General features: G+C 37.5%; 3 protein-coding genes across 5 annotated transcripts in view; all 3 read left to right on the forward strand.

Annotated features, from left to right (window-relative positions):
- The window catches only part of lrch3 (leucine-rich repeats and calponin homology (CH) domain containing 3), a 30,133-nt gene extending 22,226 nt beyond the window's left edge, over positions 1 to 7,907 (forward strand). For 2 of the 3 annotated variants that reach the window (XM_059330892.1, XM_059330893.1), the window contains one exon: positions 1 to 327. This exon is cut by the window's left edge and continues 330 nt beyond it. Coding sequence is in view for 1 of the 3 variants with exons in the window: in XM_059330894.1 (XP_059186877.1) it covers positions 3,847 to 3,993 (147 nt within the window). In the remaining 2 variants the exon portion in view is untranslated. Of the gene's footprint in view, positions 328 to 3,846 lie in introns of those variants that run through there. The other variant, XM_059330894.1, reaches the window with a different exon arrangement.
- Positions 7,908 to 8,911: 1,004 nt separating this feature from the next.
- Positions 8,912 to 13,467, forward strand: rpl35a (ribosomal protein L35a). Its single transcript, XM_059332036.1, has 5 exons — positions 8,912 to 8,988; positions 10,467 to 10,503; positions 11,112 to 11,264; positions 11,558 to 11,702; positions 13,385 to 13,467. The coding sequence occupies exons 2-5, from the start codon at positions 10,493 to 10,495 to the stop codon at positions 13,406 to 13,408; spliced, it is 333 nt and encodes a 110-aa protein (XP_059188019.1). The 5' UTR covers positions 8,912 to 8,988; positions 10,467 to 10,492; the 3' UTR covers positions 13,409 to 13,467.
- Positions 13,468 to 14,796: 1,329 nt separating this feature from the next.
- abcc5 (ATP-binding cassette, sub-family C (CFTR/MRP), member 5) overlaps positions 14,797 to 16,361 on the forward strand; it is a 34,310-nt gene continuing 32,745 nt past the window's right edge. The window contains exon 1 of the mRNA XM_059331633.1: positions 14,797 to 14,902. The gene's annotated coding sequence lies outside the window, so the exon portion shown is untranslated. The remainder of the gene's footprint in view (positions 14,903 to 16,361) is intronic.

Here is a 16,361-nt window from a genome sequence, read left to right on the forward strand (position 1 = left end):
AGATGAAAGATGACATAAATAGAAATAAATGATTCAATAGATAAATGAAGAAAATATATTTTAAAAATATTTTATGGAATGTATTTATTTCAAAATTTTTCATGTATGTTTGTTTCCACATGTATTTATTTATTTATAAACGTGTTTATTATATATTTATTCTACATTTCTTCATTTATTTCTATGAGACTTTTCTCACCCAACAAAGTCAGAATATTAATTAGCTGAGTGGTCCGAACGTCCCTCTGAAGCATGATTGGTGCTCACAGAAACAAATGAATCATTTTTTAAAATACATTTATAAATGAATAAATACATGTGGAAATGTAAAAAATAATGTGGAAATAACTAAATTATTAATTGAAAATGTTGAAATAAATACATGAATGAATTATAAAAACAAATGTAAAAATATAGAAGCTCCATTAATTTTTACTTTTTAAAAATGTATTTCTACATTCATTTATCTATTAATTTCTACTTATGTCATGTTTGGTACTTTCACTCAGTTTACTGTCTGATGGTTTCTGCCGATGTGAAGGTGTTTTTGATGCTTGTGACGCAGTAAACTGGCTCCTGAATCTTTCATGGTGTCCTGAGACCTTCAGAGGAGGGACACCAGAACACTTGAACCACTGAGATTCTGTCTCAGTCTTCACTCATTAACGTTTCAGTCCAAACACAAACCTTCTGTCTCCTCCTTGGGGTGATTTCGGTCAGGGTCTCAGTGGCAGCAGACTGAGAGAAGTCTTGCAGATGCTTTGTCCTGCTGCAGGATCCCCATGTCCCTGCAGTGAGCTCCAGGTCTACCTTGTAGGAAACCCTCCAACATGAGGTCCAGAACACTCGAACGTTCTGATCAGTTGTTGTGTCATCATTCACTGGTGACCCGATAGCAGAAATCCACTGTTCTTCTATGGAATTTATTTACTGTTAGCACTAAAAAACAGTTTGAATTCAAAGAGAAGAGTCCAAGTCAGAGTGAAGAGAACAGTGTGTGCAAACTGCAAGTTTCTGTGCACATACACAGTTTGAGTGCAAGAGAATAGGAGAGGAGAGCAGGAAAACAATTTAGACCATTCCTGCTGCTGAATTAAGACGGTGAAACAACTCTGCAGGACCAGCTGGAACCAGATCAGCAGCCTGAGTCTGGCTGAGCCTCTTCAGGCCCGCTCCCCTTAATCACCAGAAACTCTGAGAAACTGAACCTGCACTGCCAGGAAACACTTACAGTCAATAGGATCTGAATAAAGCATGGTGTAAACCCTTAAAACCTGGACCAGCTCTGCCTGACTCGTTTACCTTCTTACAGCACTCCTGGCTCCTTAAAATCCTGAGTGGATGAACGTGTGAAATGTATTTAGAAAGTCTTTAGATGTTTGTCTGAGGAAGTTACAGCCATTCATTACAGTGTTATTCCAGGTGTTTCTACTGAAGACCAGGTGAACCAGGTATCTGTCGGGTTCATCCTTGAGCTGTGTGCGAACTGTAGATGAATCAGAGCTGCAGAACATGACAGCCTCCCCGTGTCCCTACGTACCCCTGAAGGGCCAAATGAGACAAATGTGAAGCCACTGGAAGCTGAGAGCTCCTCTGTAACATACGTTTTACAGTGTATGGGTCGGGTTATCAGTTCAGACATTATTAAACATGTTAGAGCGACGGTCTCTGTCGCCCTAACATGATCTGATCAAGTTCACTCTGATCTTCAGTCGTTGCAGTCATCATGTTAAATCATTTCAGTCAAGCCTTTAAATCCTGAATCCAGCTGTCCATCAAATCACAGCAGCCAATCAGGTTCCAGAGCCTGAGTCAAATTGTTCGTTAGAGAAGACGACCTGTGGACTGAGGAGGTCTCTACTTTATGGACTATGACTTGTTGGTCTTTACCTTATGGACTTGGACTTGTTGGTCTTTACCTTATGGACTTGGACTTGTTAGTCTTTGCTTTATGGACATGGGACTTGTTGGTCTTTACCTTATTGACTCGGGACTTGTTGGTCTTTACCTTATTGACTCGGGACTTGTTGGTTGACTCGCGGCTTGCCGACTCGTCTGCTGACCATGCCATGTGTCTCTATGAGATTCTTGAAGACGATCATGTGACCCTTGTCTCTGCTTGCTGAAGCCCCGCCCCCTATGTTGGAGCTCCGCCCCCTGTGCCTTATGTCTGAGTGTGTTTTTTACTGTTTGTGGAGCGTCCGGAGCCTCTGTGGACTCCAGGACCAGAACCCTGCCGGCCGCGCTGTGTGTTCTCCACTCGTGGTCTTCCTCCTTGGTACCGACCGTGTCCAAGTGACTTGGCTGACGTGTCCTTAATGAGAATAACATGATCGTGAATCGGTCGTCTCTGGTAGAGGACAAACTGCTGACAGTGTCGGAGGTCAGGGGTCAGCAGAACTGCACCTGTCTTCAGTCTCTGGTTCTTCTTCTGTTTCCACTGTGTTCCACCTGCTGGCGAGCTCCTTGAATGGACTCTGGTCCAGGTACTCTGTTACCCCGTTCCCACCAGGACAGCTGGAGGGCCAGTCTGGAGCCGGGTCTAATCTAGAACAAGTTCTTGTGTTTGTTCAGCCAAAGACCGGCTCTCTGCAGGAGAACTGGTTCCAGAGTGGCTTCAACTCTCTGCTGGTCTCCAACTACAGACTGCTTACAGACGGTGCTGCAGGGGTTAATGAAAACCTGATCGTCTGTATCGATGCAGCTCAGGGGTTTGTCCCGGTCCTGTTGGTCGGCTCAGAGCCAGGAGCAACATCTAAACAACTGCAGAGACGATGGAGTCCAAAATGTAATTAGACTTTAAAGTTGGACTTTCTGGGAGAGCAGAGACATGGAAAAGTAAACCGGTTCAACCTGCTGTGAACCAGAACTCTGTCTGTGTTGGAGGGAGAGGGGTTCACGTCTGTGGAGATGGTGTTGTCGAGTCATTCCACCACCACAGACTTTAGATAAAACATTCTCCCACTGAACCTCCAGATCCAGGGAGGGTTTGTTAACACAGGGGAAACAGAAGAACCTGGTCCAGAGACCGGGAGGTGGTTGTGGTTCAGGTCCCTGCAGTGAGGAGGACTCTGTTGAACCTGTTTACTGGTTGAAGTTTTTTTGTCAGATGAAGAGTGAGGATGATGTTGAGTGTTTTTTAACAGACTGTGTGTTTGTGTCCCGATGCTGGAGAAAGATTTTCCCTTTAACACGAATAAACTAATGAAAACACCTTGACTCACTCTGTGTCCTTAACTCTCCACTAAAAACAAAGACGTCCATTAACCCTCTGAACTCCACAAACATCACCAAAACATCCAGCTGATGTACGTAGGAATAAACTGTAGAAACAGACATTATCCTTAGAGTTTGAACTTTCCCACAGTCTTTGATGAAGGATCATCAGTTATAAAAAGTGACCAAAACTTGTGTTAAATGTTGATATTTGTTTCAGAATCTCTTTATTCTACATGTGTCATTTAAAATAAGCGTTTGCACTAACCAGATCCTGTTAAATATTCACTTAAAATCTGTTTACACAGAGCAGAGAGGAGAGGACAGGAGAGGCTGTTTACACAGCAGAGAGGAGAGGCTGTTCACACAGAGCAGAGAGGACAGGAGAGGCTGTTTACACAGCAGAGAGGAGAGGACAGGAGGTGGTTTGGGGTTCAGAGGGTTAACAGTCTTCCTCTCTTCTCTCCTCAGTTCCTGTTCTTCCTTTGAGTTCCTCCTGCTGTTTTTCTCCTGTTTGTTTCCATTGTTTTTGTTGTTTTCCTCATTATTATTATTATTTATCATCTGTTGACCCTCCTCTCCGTTTCTTTTGTCCCGCCGTGTCTTCCTCTGTGGTGTCTGTCTCCATAGAGTCAGTTGTGTCTCCCTCTGCACATCCTGGAGGAGCGAGGGCTCCCTCAGGTGGCCGGGACTGTCAGCGCCCTGCTGGAGCTGGCCCCGCCCCGACACCCCGCCCCCGCTGCCGTCACCGCCACGCCTGGGCCCGCCAGCATGTAGACAACACCACCGCCACCGCACACGCTCAGTCAGCCTCCTGTCACGCTCCTGACAGTCTGTGTTAGAGTCTGCAGCAGGTTGAGAGAAACCTTCAGATAAACCTGATCAGAACAGCAGCAGGATGGACCTGACCAGACAGACAGCTGGAGACTCAACCACACGTATAATAAATAACAGATCAATATCAGATCAATTATAGATCATTGAATAATAACAGGAAGACACGATGATGCGTTCAGGTGACGAAATCTGACAAGTAGAAATAAATGTAGAGATAAAATTTTATAAATATATAGCAAAACAAGAAATGGAATTTTTTTTGCATTTATTTAGGTATTTCTGTTTATTTTCTGTGCTTTTTAAATTTATTTTTACATTTCCACATGTATTTATTTATGTTCCAAATTATTTTTTTATTTCTACATTTATTTTATTTTTTTGTTATTTCTACATTTAATAAATAAATATAGGAATTAATACATAAAGAAATAATTATGGAAATGAAAAAAAATAAATGTGGAAATAAAGTATTTACAATGAAATAAATGCAGAAATACCTAAATAAATATTACAATAAAGAATTTCCATTTATTTTTTGAATGTATTTATATATATATAAAAATTTCTACAATTATTCATTAATTTATTTTGACGGCACACAAAGGCAGCAAACATCCTGATCTCAGTGCTGGAACTAAAATAATTTCACAGTAAGACACTAAAAGCTTTGACCGGCAGGAAACTGTTTCTGCTTTAATTCATCAAACTGAATTTATCGTCACTTTGCTTTTCACGAACAGATACAAAAAAACAGAATTATTTTTATAATTTTACTCTCAATAAAAAAAGCAGTTTTATATTTTCTGACTGTAAAATTATTGTTATTAATTATTCAGAGATTAAAATTTTAATATTAACATTAAAGTAATTGTTTTTCACTAAACTTAAATTCAACATCAGAAAAAAACCTGGTCGGACATAATGCTAATGTAGCATAATGCTAATGAAGCTAAATGTTAAAGTAGCTAAATGCTAACAAAGCTAAATGTTGACGTAGCTTTAATGGAAACAGAAAGCTAACAAACGTACTGACAGTTGTTTTTGATGACACTAATGTAGCATCTAATGCTAATGTAGCTGTTTGGAGATACGCTAACGTAGCCCACAGGACAGAATAGCTAAACGGTATGTAGATTAAGCTTACAGAGCTAGCTGTAAACATTAGCTGACATTGTAGTTTGTTTTTGAGTTGCAGCTAAGTTAGCTCAGTGCTAATGAAAGCTAAGCTAATATTAGCTAACATTATAGAGCTAGTTGGTCGTTTTGATAAAGTTAGCACAGCTAGCATTAGCTAATATTAAACTACTTGGTTTGGGGTTTAAAGAATGCTAATTAGCATGAAAATGCTAATATGAGATCTCACATTTAATTAGCTAAAATTAGCTTTTAGGACAGTTAGCTGCAGTGTTAAACATCAGCTAACAATTTAGATATGACGCTGATGTAGCTTCATGCTAATGCTACATGCCAAAGTTGGTTTGGACTAACAGTGAATTGAGCTGTAAATGCTAATGTATGCTAACATTATGAACACAGCGTGTTTGGAGGCTAAGCTAACACAGCTAGCTTAGCTAAGAGTCGATGCTAACGTATCTTCATGCTGATGTAGCTTCATGCTAACGTAGCTTCGTGCTAATGTTAGCGGTTGAATCTTCAGCTGTTTTTTTTCGTCAGATCCAAACGAGTTTCATGTTTAAATCTTTTCTGCGTTCTGATTGGAGGTCGGTGTGATGACATCATCGATCATGTGACTCTGTTCAGTTTTTATACGTTTTTTTATTTTTCTGTTCCTTCAGTTTTTAATGTTGTTTTGACCTATAATGACCCCTTTAATGATATTAATTATTAATGCATCTTAATGACTCATAAAATAATAAATAATTCATAAGAAACAAATTATATATAAATAAATGAATGTAGTTAATCATTTTGGGGAAATAAACTTTATTTATGCAGCAACAACAGAAAACCGAACAGAAAATGAATCAGATCAACATTAAATATCTTGAATGTTTTTTTTATGTCACATTCAATTTATTTATTAAAAAAAACATTTAAATTTCACCTGCAGCTCCACAATACAACAATAAATGGCTTTTATTGTGAAAAGCTGTCAAATTAATATTTAGATTTCAAGAAAAAGATGAAGAAACACTAAAGTTTATTTATTCAGTTCATGGAGTCACAGGACGCCAAAAACAGTCTGAGTATTATTAAAATAATGTAGAAATACAAAAATTAATAAGACAAGTAATTATAAGCATTTTGACAGCATTACTGTTTGTATTTTTAAAGATATATAGATGAAATATTTCAGCAGTTTGTCTGGTACAAACAGGACTGGAGGCATTTTCATCTCCAACACTAAATAAATATATAGTAAATAACATATTTATATTTATTTTCATATATTTAAAAATACAAACATGAATATAAACATAAATAATTTTTTTTATTTCCACATTTATTTTCTTATTTTACAGATTATTCTGTTTCTGGCTCCTGTGATAATAAAAGTAAAATAGTAAATATATAAATATGGATCATTAATAATTAATCAGACGTCCTGCTGTGATTGGTTAAATCCTCCTGATGTGACTGTTCAACAGTTTATTAAATATTGGTGTACAAATATACTCTGTAAATATATACATATATGCTGTATATAGATATAAATATCAAAGGTCACAGGAGCACCACAAAATAAAATAAGGACGAGAAAACAGACGTGGAAATATAAATAAAAGGGGGGGGATATAATCATTTTCTTATTTTCACATTTTGTTAACTAATTTCTGTGTATATTTATGTATTTCTTTTTAAATGCATACTTTGGATAACAAGGAAAGTATATTTTAATATATTTTAAAATATGTATTTATTGCATTACAACAAAAAAATAATTTTTTCAATATATATTCAAAAAATATATTTCTTTTAAAAAATCTCAAAATTAAACGTATATTTTAGAAAAAAGTAAATATATACATAAATTAATTAATAATAAATGTGAAAATATTTCCACATATATATTAATAATAATGTTTTATTTTATATTTCCACATTGCTTTTCTCACTCTTATTGGTTGTTGTTGTTTATGCTCCTGAGGCTCCATCAGAAACGTTTTGTTGTTGTTTTTAAAGGTCGTGGTGGGTGGAGCTTCCCGCTGTGATGTCACTAGGTCACTAAATGCTGTTCAAGGGGTGGAACACACTACAATCATGTAAACAAACTTTGTGTTTGTTGTTTTCAGACATTTTTTGCCTTTTTCTTCTCATACACTTTGTTTGTTTGTTTGTTTACAGTCTGTTTATTTCATGTTGACCGTCTTCAGTGGAACAGACACAAAGTTCAGTTTATAATTTAAAGACTTTTTTATTGACATGTTAGTGCTGCGTTCAGGTGGCGTGGGACGTTTCTGTCGCCTGTCGCAGGTTCAGCTCTCTTCCTGTGAGGCAGAACTCGAGGCCGGCGGCCCAATCAGGAGGTTCTGTGATTGACAGTCGTGCTGTCCAATCCTGAGCCTCGGTGCGACAGGTGTTCTCTGACTGACCGACAGGTGGCGCCACGGCTGTACAGAAGTTTATGTTTCCCTTTGTGGGTTTCTCCTGTGGCGGTGATGTGGTGGCGGCGGGTCATGTGACGCGGTGGCGGTGGAGGCGCAGGTCACATGACGACCGTGTGGGTTCAGGACATTCCACCGTTTCTCTGGAGGACGAACAGACTTTCACAGTTTTTAAGTTTTCCATTTTTTCACTTTGTGTTATTTTTTGCTGAAACTGTATAAAAGATTTGAACACTTTGTCTGTATGAGAGTTAAGTTTAAGTGCTTTAAATAAATATTTTAATTTGACTCTTTTCTTTTTATTTTCTTTACTCTAAATTATTATTATTATTATTATTATAATATACAGGAATTCATTTTGATTTTTTTAATTTAATTTGTATTACTTTACTTATTTTCAATTTTATTTATTAATGTAATCATTTTAATGTAATAATTGATAATTTTGAATTTATTCACTAATTCATTAAACATTTATTTAGTTTTAAATTAATGTATTTTCCTTATTTCTGTAAAAGGCAAAAAACATTTTTTTTAAATATAACAAAAGTCAGAATTGACAGCAGCAATGACTGAAGACATGAAATTAATAACTTTCATAAACAAGTTATATAAATAGAGATTTAATAAATACAGTACAAACAGAAACAATATATATTGTTTTAAGTTAATTTGATATAAAATTAGGAGTCATACATAACTAAGATATAGAAGACAGAATAAAAGATATAAAAATAAGACATACATACATTCTATATATAGATTTCTGCTATTTGGCTTTTATTATTTATGTATATTTTTTGTTTTCCTGACAGTACTGAAAGTACTTCTAATTATTGCAAATTGGAGACAATATATTCTAATAATTAAATATATATATATATATATATATATAATTTATTTATGTAGCATATATATATATAATTTATTTATGTAGCATATATATATATATATATAATTTATTTATGTAGCTTCAAGTGTTTTATAATAAAAACAAAATTTACTGAAAAATAAAGTTAGCACAAAATATTGATTACAAAACAAAATTATTCCAAATACAAAACAAAGATATATATAAAAATATCTTATAAATGTATATATATCCTTAGAAAAATAAAAAACAATAAAATAATTAAAAATAAATCAGGTTAAAATGTCTTCTTGATAAAATAAAAACCCAATAAAATAACATATCAAACTGAGATAAATTAAACTGTAACTAATATACTTTTTTTTTCTGAATTAAATTAAAATAAATAAACTCTTAGTAATCTTTTTAATCAGGCAGCTCCGCGGTCACCTCTGTTCACCATAATTTCCCAGCATTCCTTTCGCACTTCCTTTTCCTCCATCTTTCTCCTCAGTGACGGTAAGAGATTCAACATGTCCGACAAAAAAACTCTTAATAAAACCTTTAAAACAGAGTTTATCTGTCCGATAATCAGCGGAGGCTCCAGACCAGGTTCCCCCTGGAGCTCCGGCCCCGGAACGGCGGAGCAGGAGGTCGTGATGGCGGAGATTTAATTAGGATGGAGCTAGCTGGGTTAATGGAGCTAGCGGGGTTAGGGGAGGGTTAGCACCTGGAGCCACTCAGCCCGAGACGACTCGGTGTCCCCTGGTCGAGCGGTTCCAGGCCCGGGGAGACTCGGTCGGTGTGCCGGTGGAGTCGTAAACGTGGCGGGGTTTGAACCTGTTGTTTCGCGGGTACTTGCCGGTTCAGTGAGCTACCGTTAGCATGCTAGCTCCTGCTTGTGACTGAGGTGTTGCGGTTAGACTGGTCGCTGGTTGGATTGAGTCTCTGTGTGTTGGAGCAAGTGTTGTGATTGTGTGTGTCTCTTTAAAGTTCTGCAGCTCCAACATGTTAGCATGCTGCCTGTTAGGTGTTAGCTCCCAGTGTTTACATGTTAGTGGCTCCATGAGACTTGCAGCTCGGGTGTTGCAGTTAAACTGGTCGCGGTCAGTGTCTGTGTTGGGGGTGTTGTGTTTAAATATGTCTCTAAGGTTCTGTGGTTCCTAGCTGTTAGCCTGCTGCATTATTTAACTGTGCAGGTGATAACTGACGAGGCTGAGACCTCGTGTGTAGTAAAGACACTGATTACCTGCTTTTAGGACACTCACCTGGATCAGGAAGGGTTAACTGTAAATCTTAAGACTGCTAAAACGTTAAAGTTGTGACTGAAGTCTGGTCTGAACTGAGCTGGACTTTCTGTTCTGGTTTCTGATCCACTATAGACCTGGTCCAGCTCACTGTACCTGATCAGCTGTTATCTCAGTGTCTCTGTAGTAGAGGCGGGGGGGGAATCAATATAGCATAGTTTCATGGTATTTTGTGTGGTGATATATGGATTCATGGCCGCCAAGTATCGATATTTAGCGTTCCGTCGGCCGGCAGCATCTTCACCATAGCAGGCTCACTCTTAGTTATGTCTTGGTATATGAAACTAGAAGATGTAAGCAATCTATTGGCACCATGTGTCAGGATATCGTGTTGGGAAGTTGTTGCAATAACGCTGCCGAGTTTGTCTTCCTGTTTTGATTCAGAAACATATTTAGCAGTGGAGCTTGTTGGTGAAAGTTTGATCAAATGTAGCAGTTGTTCATGTTTGAGTTCAGTTCAGTTTAACTGAATAGTTTGTTGGTCAGTCTGTGGGTTTGACTCATTGTGGACAAAGAAAAAGACTAAAGTGAGATGAATACACTGAGAATTTTCTAATTGGACAAAACAATTCTTGATTTAATTTTGTGGACACAAAATGCAGTAAAACAGTTAAATCTCAGTATAATATCAATACTTGCCATATCACACAATGCGAGTCTGCTGATGTGTCAATGTGGCTCTGTTTACAGGTGGACTCACCTGGAGAAGACTAACCATGCCTGGAAGGTAAAGACCAGCATCTGTCTCTCTCACATAAGTCCAGTTCTGTCTTCACATGTCTGTGTAGGCCTGTCACAATAATTACTATAATAGTTATATTGAGTTATCGTTCAAAATATAAAAATGGACACAATAGCTTTTTTTCTGGACTCAATAATTCTCGTTTTACATGTGACTTTTTGTTCTTTTTTGTTTAAAGTAAAATCGCAGGTGTTTGACGGGCAAAACTCTATATTTCCCACGCAGCCATTCCAGCTGTTTTAATAGTAAAATAATATAAAACATAATGATGATCTCATTGCAATGTTTTGTTAACAGCCTGAAAGTCTATTTTGTTTGTTTTGGTTGTAGTTTATTTGTTTTATTTATCTAGGATATTTTAATTCTTTTCCACATTTCAATTCCAATGTTTAACATTCTCCAGATTTAAAAATTAATTGCTGTGTTAAATGTACTTATTATGCTCTAATATTATAAAACTGAAGCAACACTGATACGATACTATCGTTTATTGTGATAGATTCTGGGAAAATATATCCTAAAAATCGTGACAGGCCTACATGTCTCTGCGATTGGTCAGACTGGAGTAACTCTGTCTCTGTTTGATTGGTCAGACTGTGGAGTAAGGCTATCTTCACCGGTTATAAACGCGGTCTGAGGAACCAGCGTGAACACACGGCTCTCCTGAAGCTGGAGGGATGCTACAGCAGAGACGAGGTCGACTTCTACCTCGGCAAACGCTGCGCGTACGTCTACAAGGCCAAGAAGTAAGAGACCTCACCTGCATGTTACACCCAGAAACACTCACCTGATCACAAGAACTGTAAACGGTTTTATACTGTTATAACGTTAAAATGTGACACTAGTCTGGTCTGAGCTGACTCTAGTTAAAATGTTACTTATTGATCGTAATTATCATTAGATTGTGTTTTATTGTATAAATGTTTTCTCTGTGGATAGAAGTTGACTGTATCATGACTTCACCCGGCTGGCCTGTCCTGCAGCCTATATTAAACTCCCCGGTGTGTGTGGGTTAATGAGCCCTGTGTTGTGTCTGCAGGAACACGGTGACGCCGGGCGGGAAGCCCAATAAGACCCGTGTGATCTGGGGGAAGGTGACCCGGGCCCATGGCAGCAGCGGGATGGTCAGAGCCAAGTTCAGCAGCAACCTGCCGGCTAAAGCCATCGGACACAGAATCAGAGTGGTGAGTTCAAGGACTGTCGGTCACCTCAGAGTTCACACTAATCTACCAAACTTACTCGTTGTGTTGTAGTAGTTTAGACGTGTCACCAGGTACACCTGAATTAATAAAAAGCAGCTGCAGGTCTGCTGGTGTTAACAGACGGAGGCAGCTAAAATCACTGCTTTTATTTATGGAGTCTGATTCAACAGGGTGTCTGCTTGCAGATAAACAGCTGAAAATATTTTTTTTAAAATAAACACTGAATCTGTTTGACAGACTTTCATCAACAGTATCTACAAAATATCTAAAAATATAACAAATATAAATGCAAAACATGCAATAATCATGCTGTGTAATCAGCATCTTGATATGCCACACCTGTAAGGTGGGATGGATTATCTCGGCTCACTATCACAAATGCAGACAGATTTGTTAACAATGTTTGAGAGAAATGGTAATGGTATGGTATCCGCTACACAAAACCTTTATGGACCAAAAAACAGCAGTGGACTGTTCCCCTCTCTCCGTTGCAGGACGGAGTTACCAAACTAACTGGATTTCCCCTTGGGGATAAATAGTGATTTTGATTGAGTTTTAGATCTTTGAGTTCAGCTAATGAAAAATGGCAGCAAAAAAATTTTCGTTTATATTTTTGTTCAATGTATGTTGATTTACTTGTCATCTGTTTGAAGGACGAAAAATGACAAGCAGAAGTTAATGAATTTATAAATGGATACATTCATAAAATAAATGGAAATAATATAAAGATATTCTGTTTATTCTACATTAAAATTAGTTTATTTCCACATTTATCTGTAAATGTCCACATTTATTTAATTTCTGTGAGACTTGTTACCTAACTGTCAAAATGTATAAATACATAAGAAATACCTAAAAAAAAAAGTTGTAAAATAAATGTTAAAACATAGAATTTCCAATTTATTGCATTTATTTCTCCATTCACTTATATATTTAGTGATTTATTTCTTCATATAACTGTTTGTATTCCCACAAGGTCGTTATTAAAGATCTTTGAGTTTGTTTTTATACTCTGCTCCTCTCCTGCATTTATAGTTAAAGATGTTTAACTTTAACTTATAATATCTGCTAATTTAATGTGTGTTGCATTGTGGGAGTTATCTGTTGAACTGCTCCGTTTTATTGCGAAGGTGTGACATCCTGGCTGTATCCCAATGTCAAGGATCCTTCCTTCGGAGTCGGGTCCTCCAGAAGCGAGGCTAGAGTCCTTTTCACTGGTCTAACGCACAAATGGAACAGCCTTCAGAGTGTGCAGCTGTGGGTCATTGCGTAACAGGACGTCCTGCTTAAATTCAGTGCCGCAATTTCTAAACCACTCTGCCCCATATTAGTGAAAATCGAAGAAGACGATTTAAGGTTGAATCTCCACGATTTAGCAAGTAAAAGCCACAAAATAGATGGTCGCTGTTCCTTCGCTCGACATTTTTAAAACTGCCTGTAGACGGGGGTGCGCAAGGCTTTATGGGTATTCGGGGCGCACGGAGGATACACACAAGCATCCTTGGGATTTGGGCAAAAGGGGACTCTGTCCTATGGAGGATCCTGGATTCGGCACATGTCGATGTAGTATCCTTCAAACCCAGCCGTTTGAGGATCCTTCCTTGACTTTGGGATACAGCTACAGTCAGAGCTTTATTTTGACGGTGTGACTTCCTGTGTTTCAGATGCTGTATCCGTCTCGAGTCTGAGAGGAAACGAGCTGCAGATTCTTTGTTTGTACAGAAACAATAAAAACTGATCAACGCTGCTCAACGACTCGTTATTCACTGATTCACTCACAACACATCCACACATCAATAATCACTCAGGGTTTAATGTTTCATAAATTCACTCGCAACAGATCCACAGATCACAGCAATAACCAATCATCAACCAGTGATCAATCTGTTTAAAAATTCATAAAGTCAAACAGCTGACAAATTCACAGTAAGAGACTTAATCAGTTTCTGTCTTTGACCGCAAAGCATTCTGGGAGAGTGTTTGATCCCTGAGGTGAACCTGTCAGGCACAACAAGCTGCACTAAATGCAACCAACAGGAATTATTTTCATATAACCGGATCATCTCAATACATTAGAATATGATGTAAAGTCCATTTCCAGTACAAGTCAAATGTCTCCAAGTATTGAGACAGATGGATTAAGCTACTGTTTAGAGGCCAACATTTCCATATTAAACACTTTTTTAAATTGGTTGTTTGTAATCACATTTTTTTTAGACTGAATTTTAGGTCTTCATTAAATGTAAGCCATAATTTGAAGAAATTAAATTAAGACATGAAATATTCTGTGTGTAATGGATCTATATAATGTGTTTTACTTTTTGAGTTAAATTACTGACATAAATTAAGTTTTCTATAACTTAATTTATTGAGATACAACTGTTGGCTGCTCTGATATTATGGGATGGATCCTGTGGATCATCTGAGTTGAGACGCTGGATTTAAACAAATGTTAATACTACAAAATAAATTTACTTTAATTGAATCTGAAGTAACAGAATCAGAGCAGTCCAACATGTAGCAATAATGTAATAATGGCCCCTTAATTCCTTTAAAAGTGAATAAATCATGTTAAATTAACTAATCTAGTTTTTGAATTTATTTAAGTTTAATTATTTTCATTAGTTTGGCTCCATGGTATTGTATCTTTTATTTCTGGTGCTGTATGGGGGGAAAAAAAGCATAAATCATCCAATCCACTTTATTTAAATAGCACAATATTGGCAAACACGAGGTTTCCAAAATGCTGCACAACAATAAATAACACAATAAAAAGAGATGAAGTGAACAATAAAATACATTTAAATAAAATGTACTGCCCGCACAAAATAAAATATGCATGTATACACATAAAATCAACACTACGTGGTGTTCAAAGCCAAAGAACAGGTGGGATTTAAAATAAGACCGTGAGGAGGCCTGTCTGATGGGCAGCGGCAGTAATCATTTTAGGTACAACAGAAGAAAAATCAGCTCAGATTTAAGGAGAAAAGCATCCTTCGTGTTCCTGCTGCAGCCTGACAGTCAGAGCGCAGGGCTGATGAAGCTGTCACACAGACGTCATCGCAGGGACTCCAGTTCCCGTGATGCCCCGCGCCGCTGCTCTCTGTCCGCAGCTCAGAGGTGTTTACTGTTTACTGCGGACCTGAAGGAGAACAGGCAGGACGGAGACACGCGGACAGGTGAGACACGCGGACAGGTGGCGGTCAGGTCCGTCAGCTGATCTCTGTTTACATTCTCACTTTCGTTTTAACGTTCGGAGCGCGAGGACGGTTTCATAACATCACAGGCTTTTATTCTGAAGGGCGCATCCTTTTATTCTGGAGAGTTTTTGTGTTTTTCTGGAATGAAACCACTATAGTGCTTCTTACTGCATTATTTCTGTGACCGCTGTAGTACTCCTCTCACAGTATTACAGTAATACTACAGTATTTAATCTATGCTAGTATTCTGACACAATCACAGTACTTTAAATAGAAATACTGCAGTATTTGTGTGTATTTTTAAGGTATTACTGTCAGTGCATGAAGTATTCTACTAATACTGTTAGTGTAGTATTCATAGTGTGCTCGTAGTATTTCTAGTGTACTCAGTATTTATGGTATTTATACTATTATAGTATTTCTCGTGTTCTCGAAGTATTTATAGTATTTATAGTATTATAATACTTATAGTGTACTCGTAGTATTTATAGTATTCATAGTATTTAGTGTACTTGTAGTATCCCGTAGTACTGTTTCATGTGTTTCTATAATACTGTGATTTAAACTTATTTTTCTGTAGTAACACTACAATATTCTTCATGCAGTACTGCAGTATTTCAGCTGGTTCTCTGCAGTATTTTTATATTTTTTATTTGCAGTATTACAGTAAAATCATCATTAATCATTATGCAGTACAAGTACTCTAATAAAATACTATGTCAATGTAAATATTACAAAGTTTTAATATTTCTGTAATATCTGAGTTTGTTTCTGGTTTATTCTGTTCCACTAATATTAGAATATTAGTGTTCATGTTGTTGTTGGTGGTGGTGGTGGTGGTGGTGCAGTGAAGCCCTTCAGAATAAAAGCCTCAGAACCGACTCATAGAACCGGCTCATAGATCATGACAAAACAAGGGAGACCACACACGTATTAAATTTAAAAGGAAATTATGTTGTTTTGATTAAATGAAAATAACACAAAGAAGCTTAATTATGTGAATCAGTATATCAGTGGTGAAGTGTGTGCATGCATGCAATGTGATGAAATGCAGGTGTATAAGCTGAAAGTAACTAACAAACAAAACAAAACCAACTAAACAAAACAAAGGTGGTGGCTGTGTAGGAGAGAGAGAGAGAACTGAGGAGAACTGAGCTCTTCTATATAGCCTCAGCACTGATTGAGACTGGATTCAGGTGTTACTTCTCCTGACACTGTAATGTAATGTAATGACCTGTGGCCCCTCCTACACAGGAAGAGAAACACAACATGCAACAACACAGGGGGTCATCAACCCCTGACTTCAGGCTATGAAGACAGAGTTGGACCCTGAGGCTGAGCTGTTTCAAGTTTATGTAGTAACACGAGCAATGAGGCGGGTAAGAGACCAACCTGGTCAACACCTATGGTCAACACTCGAAGGCTGAGGAAAAAATTG

This window comes from Centropristis striata, chromosome 4 (genome assembly GCF_030273125.1).
Source record: "Centropristis striata isolate RG_2023a ecotype Rhode Island chromosome 4, C.striata_1.0, whole genome shotgun sequence".
Taxonomy (NCBI): domain Eukaryota; kingdom Metazoa; phylum Chordata; class Actinopteri; order Perciformes; family Serranidae; genus Centropristis; species Centropristis striata.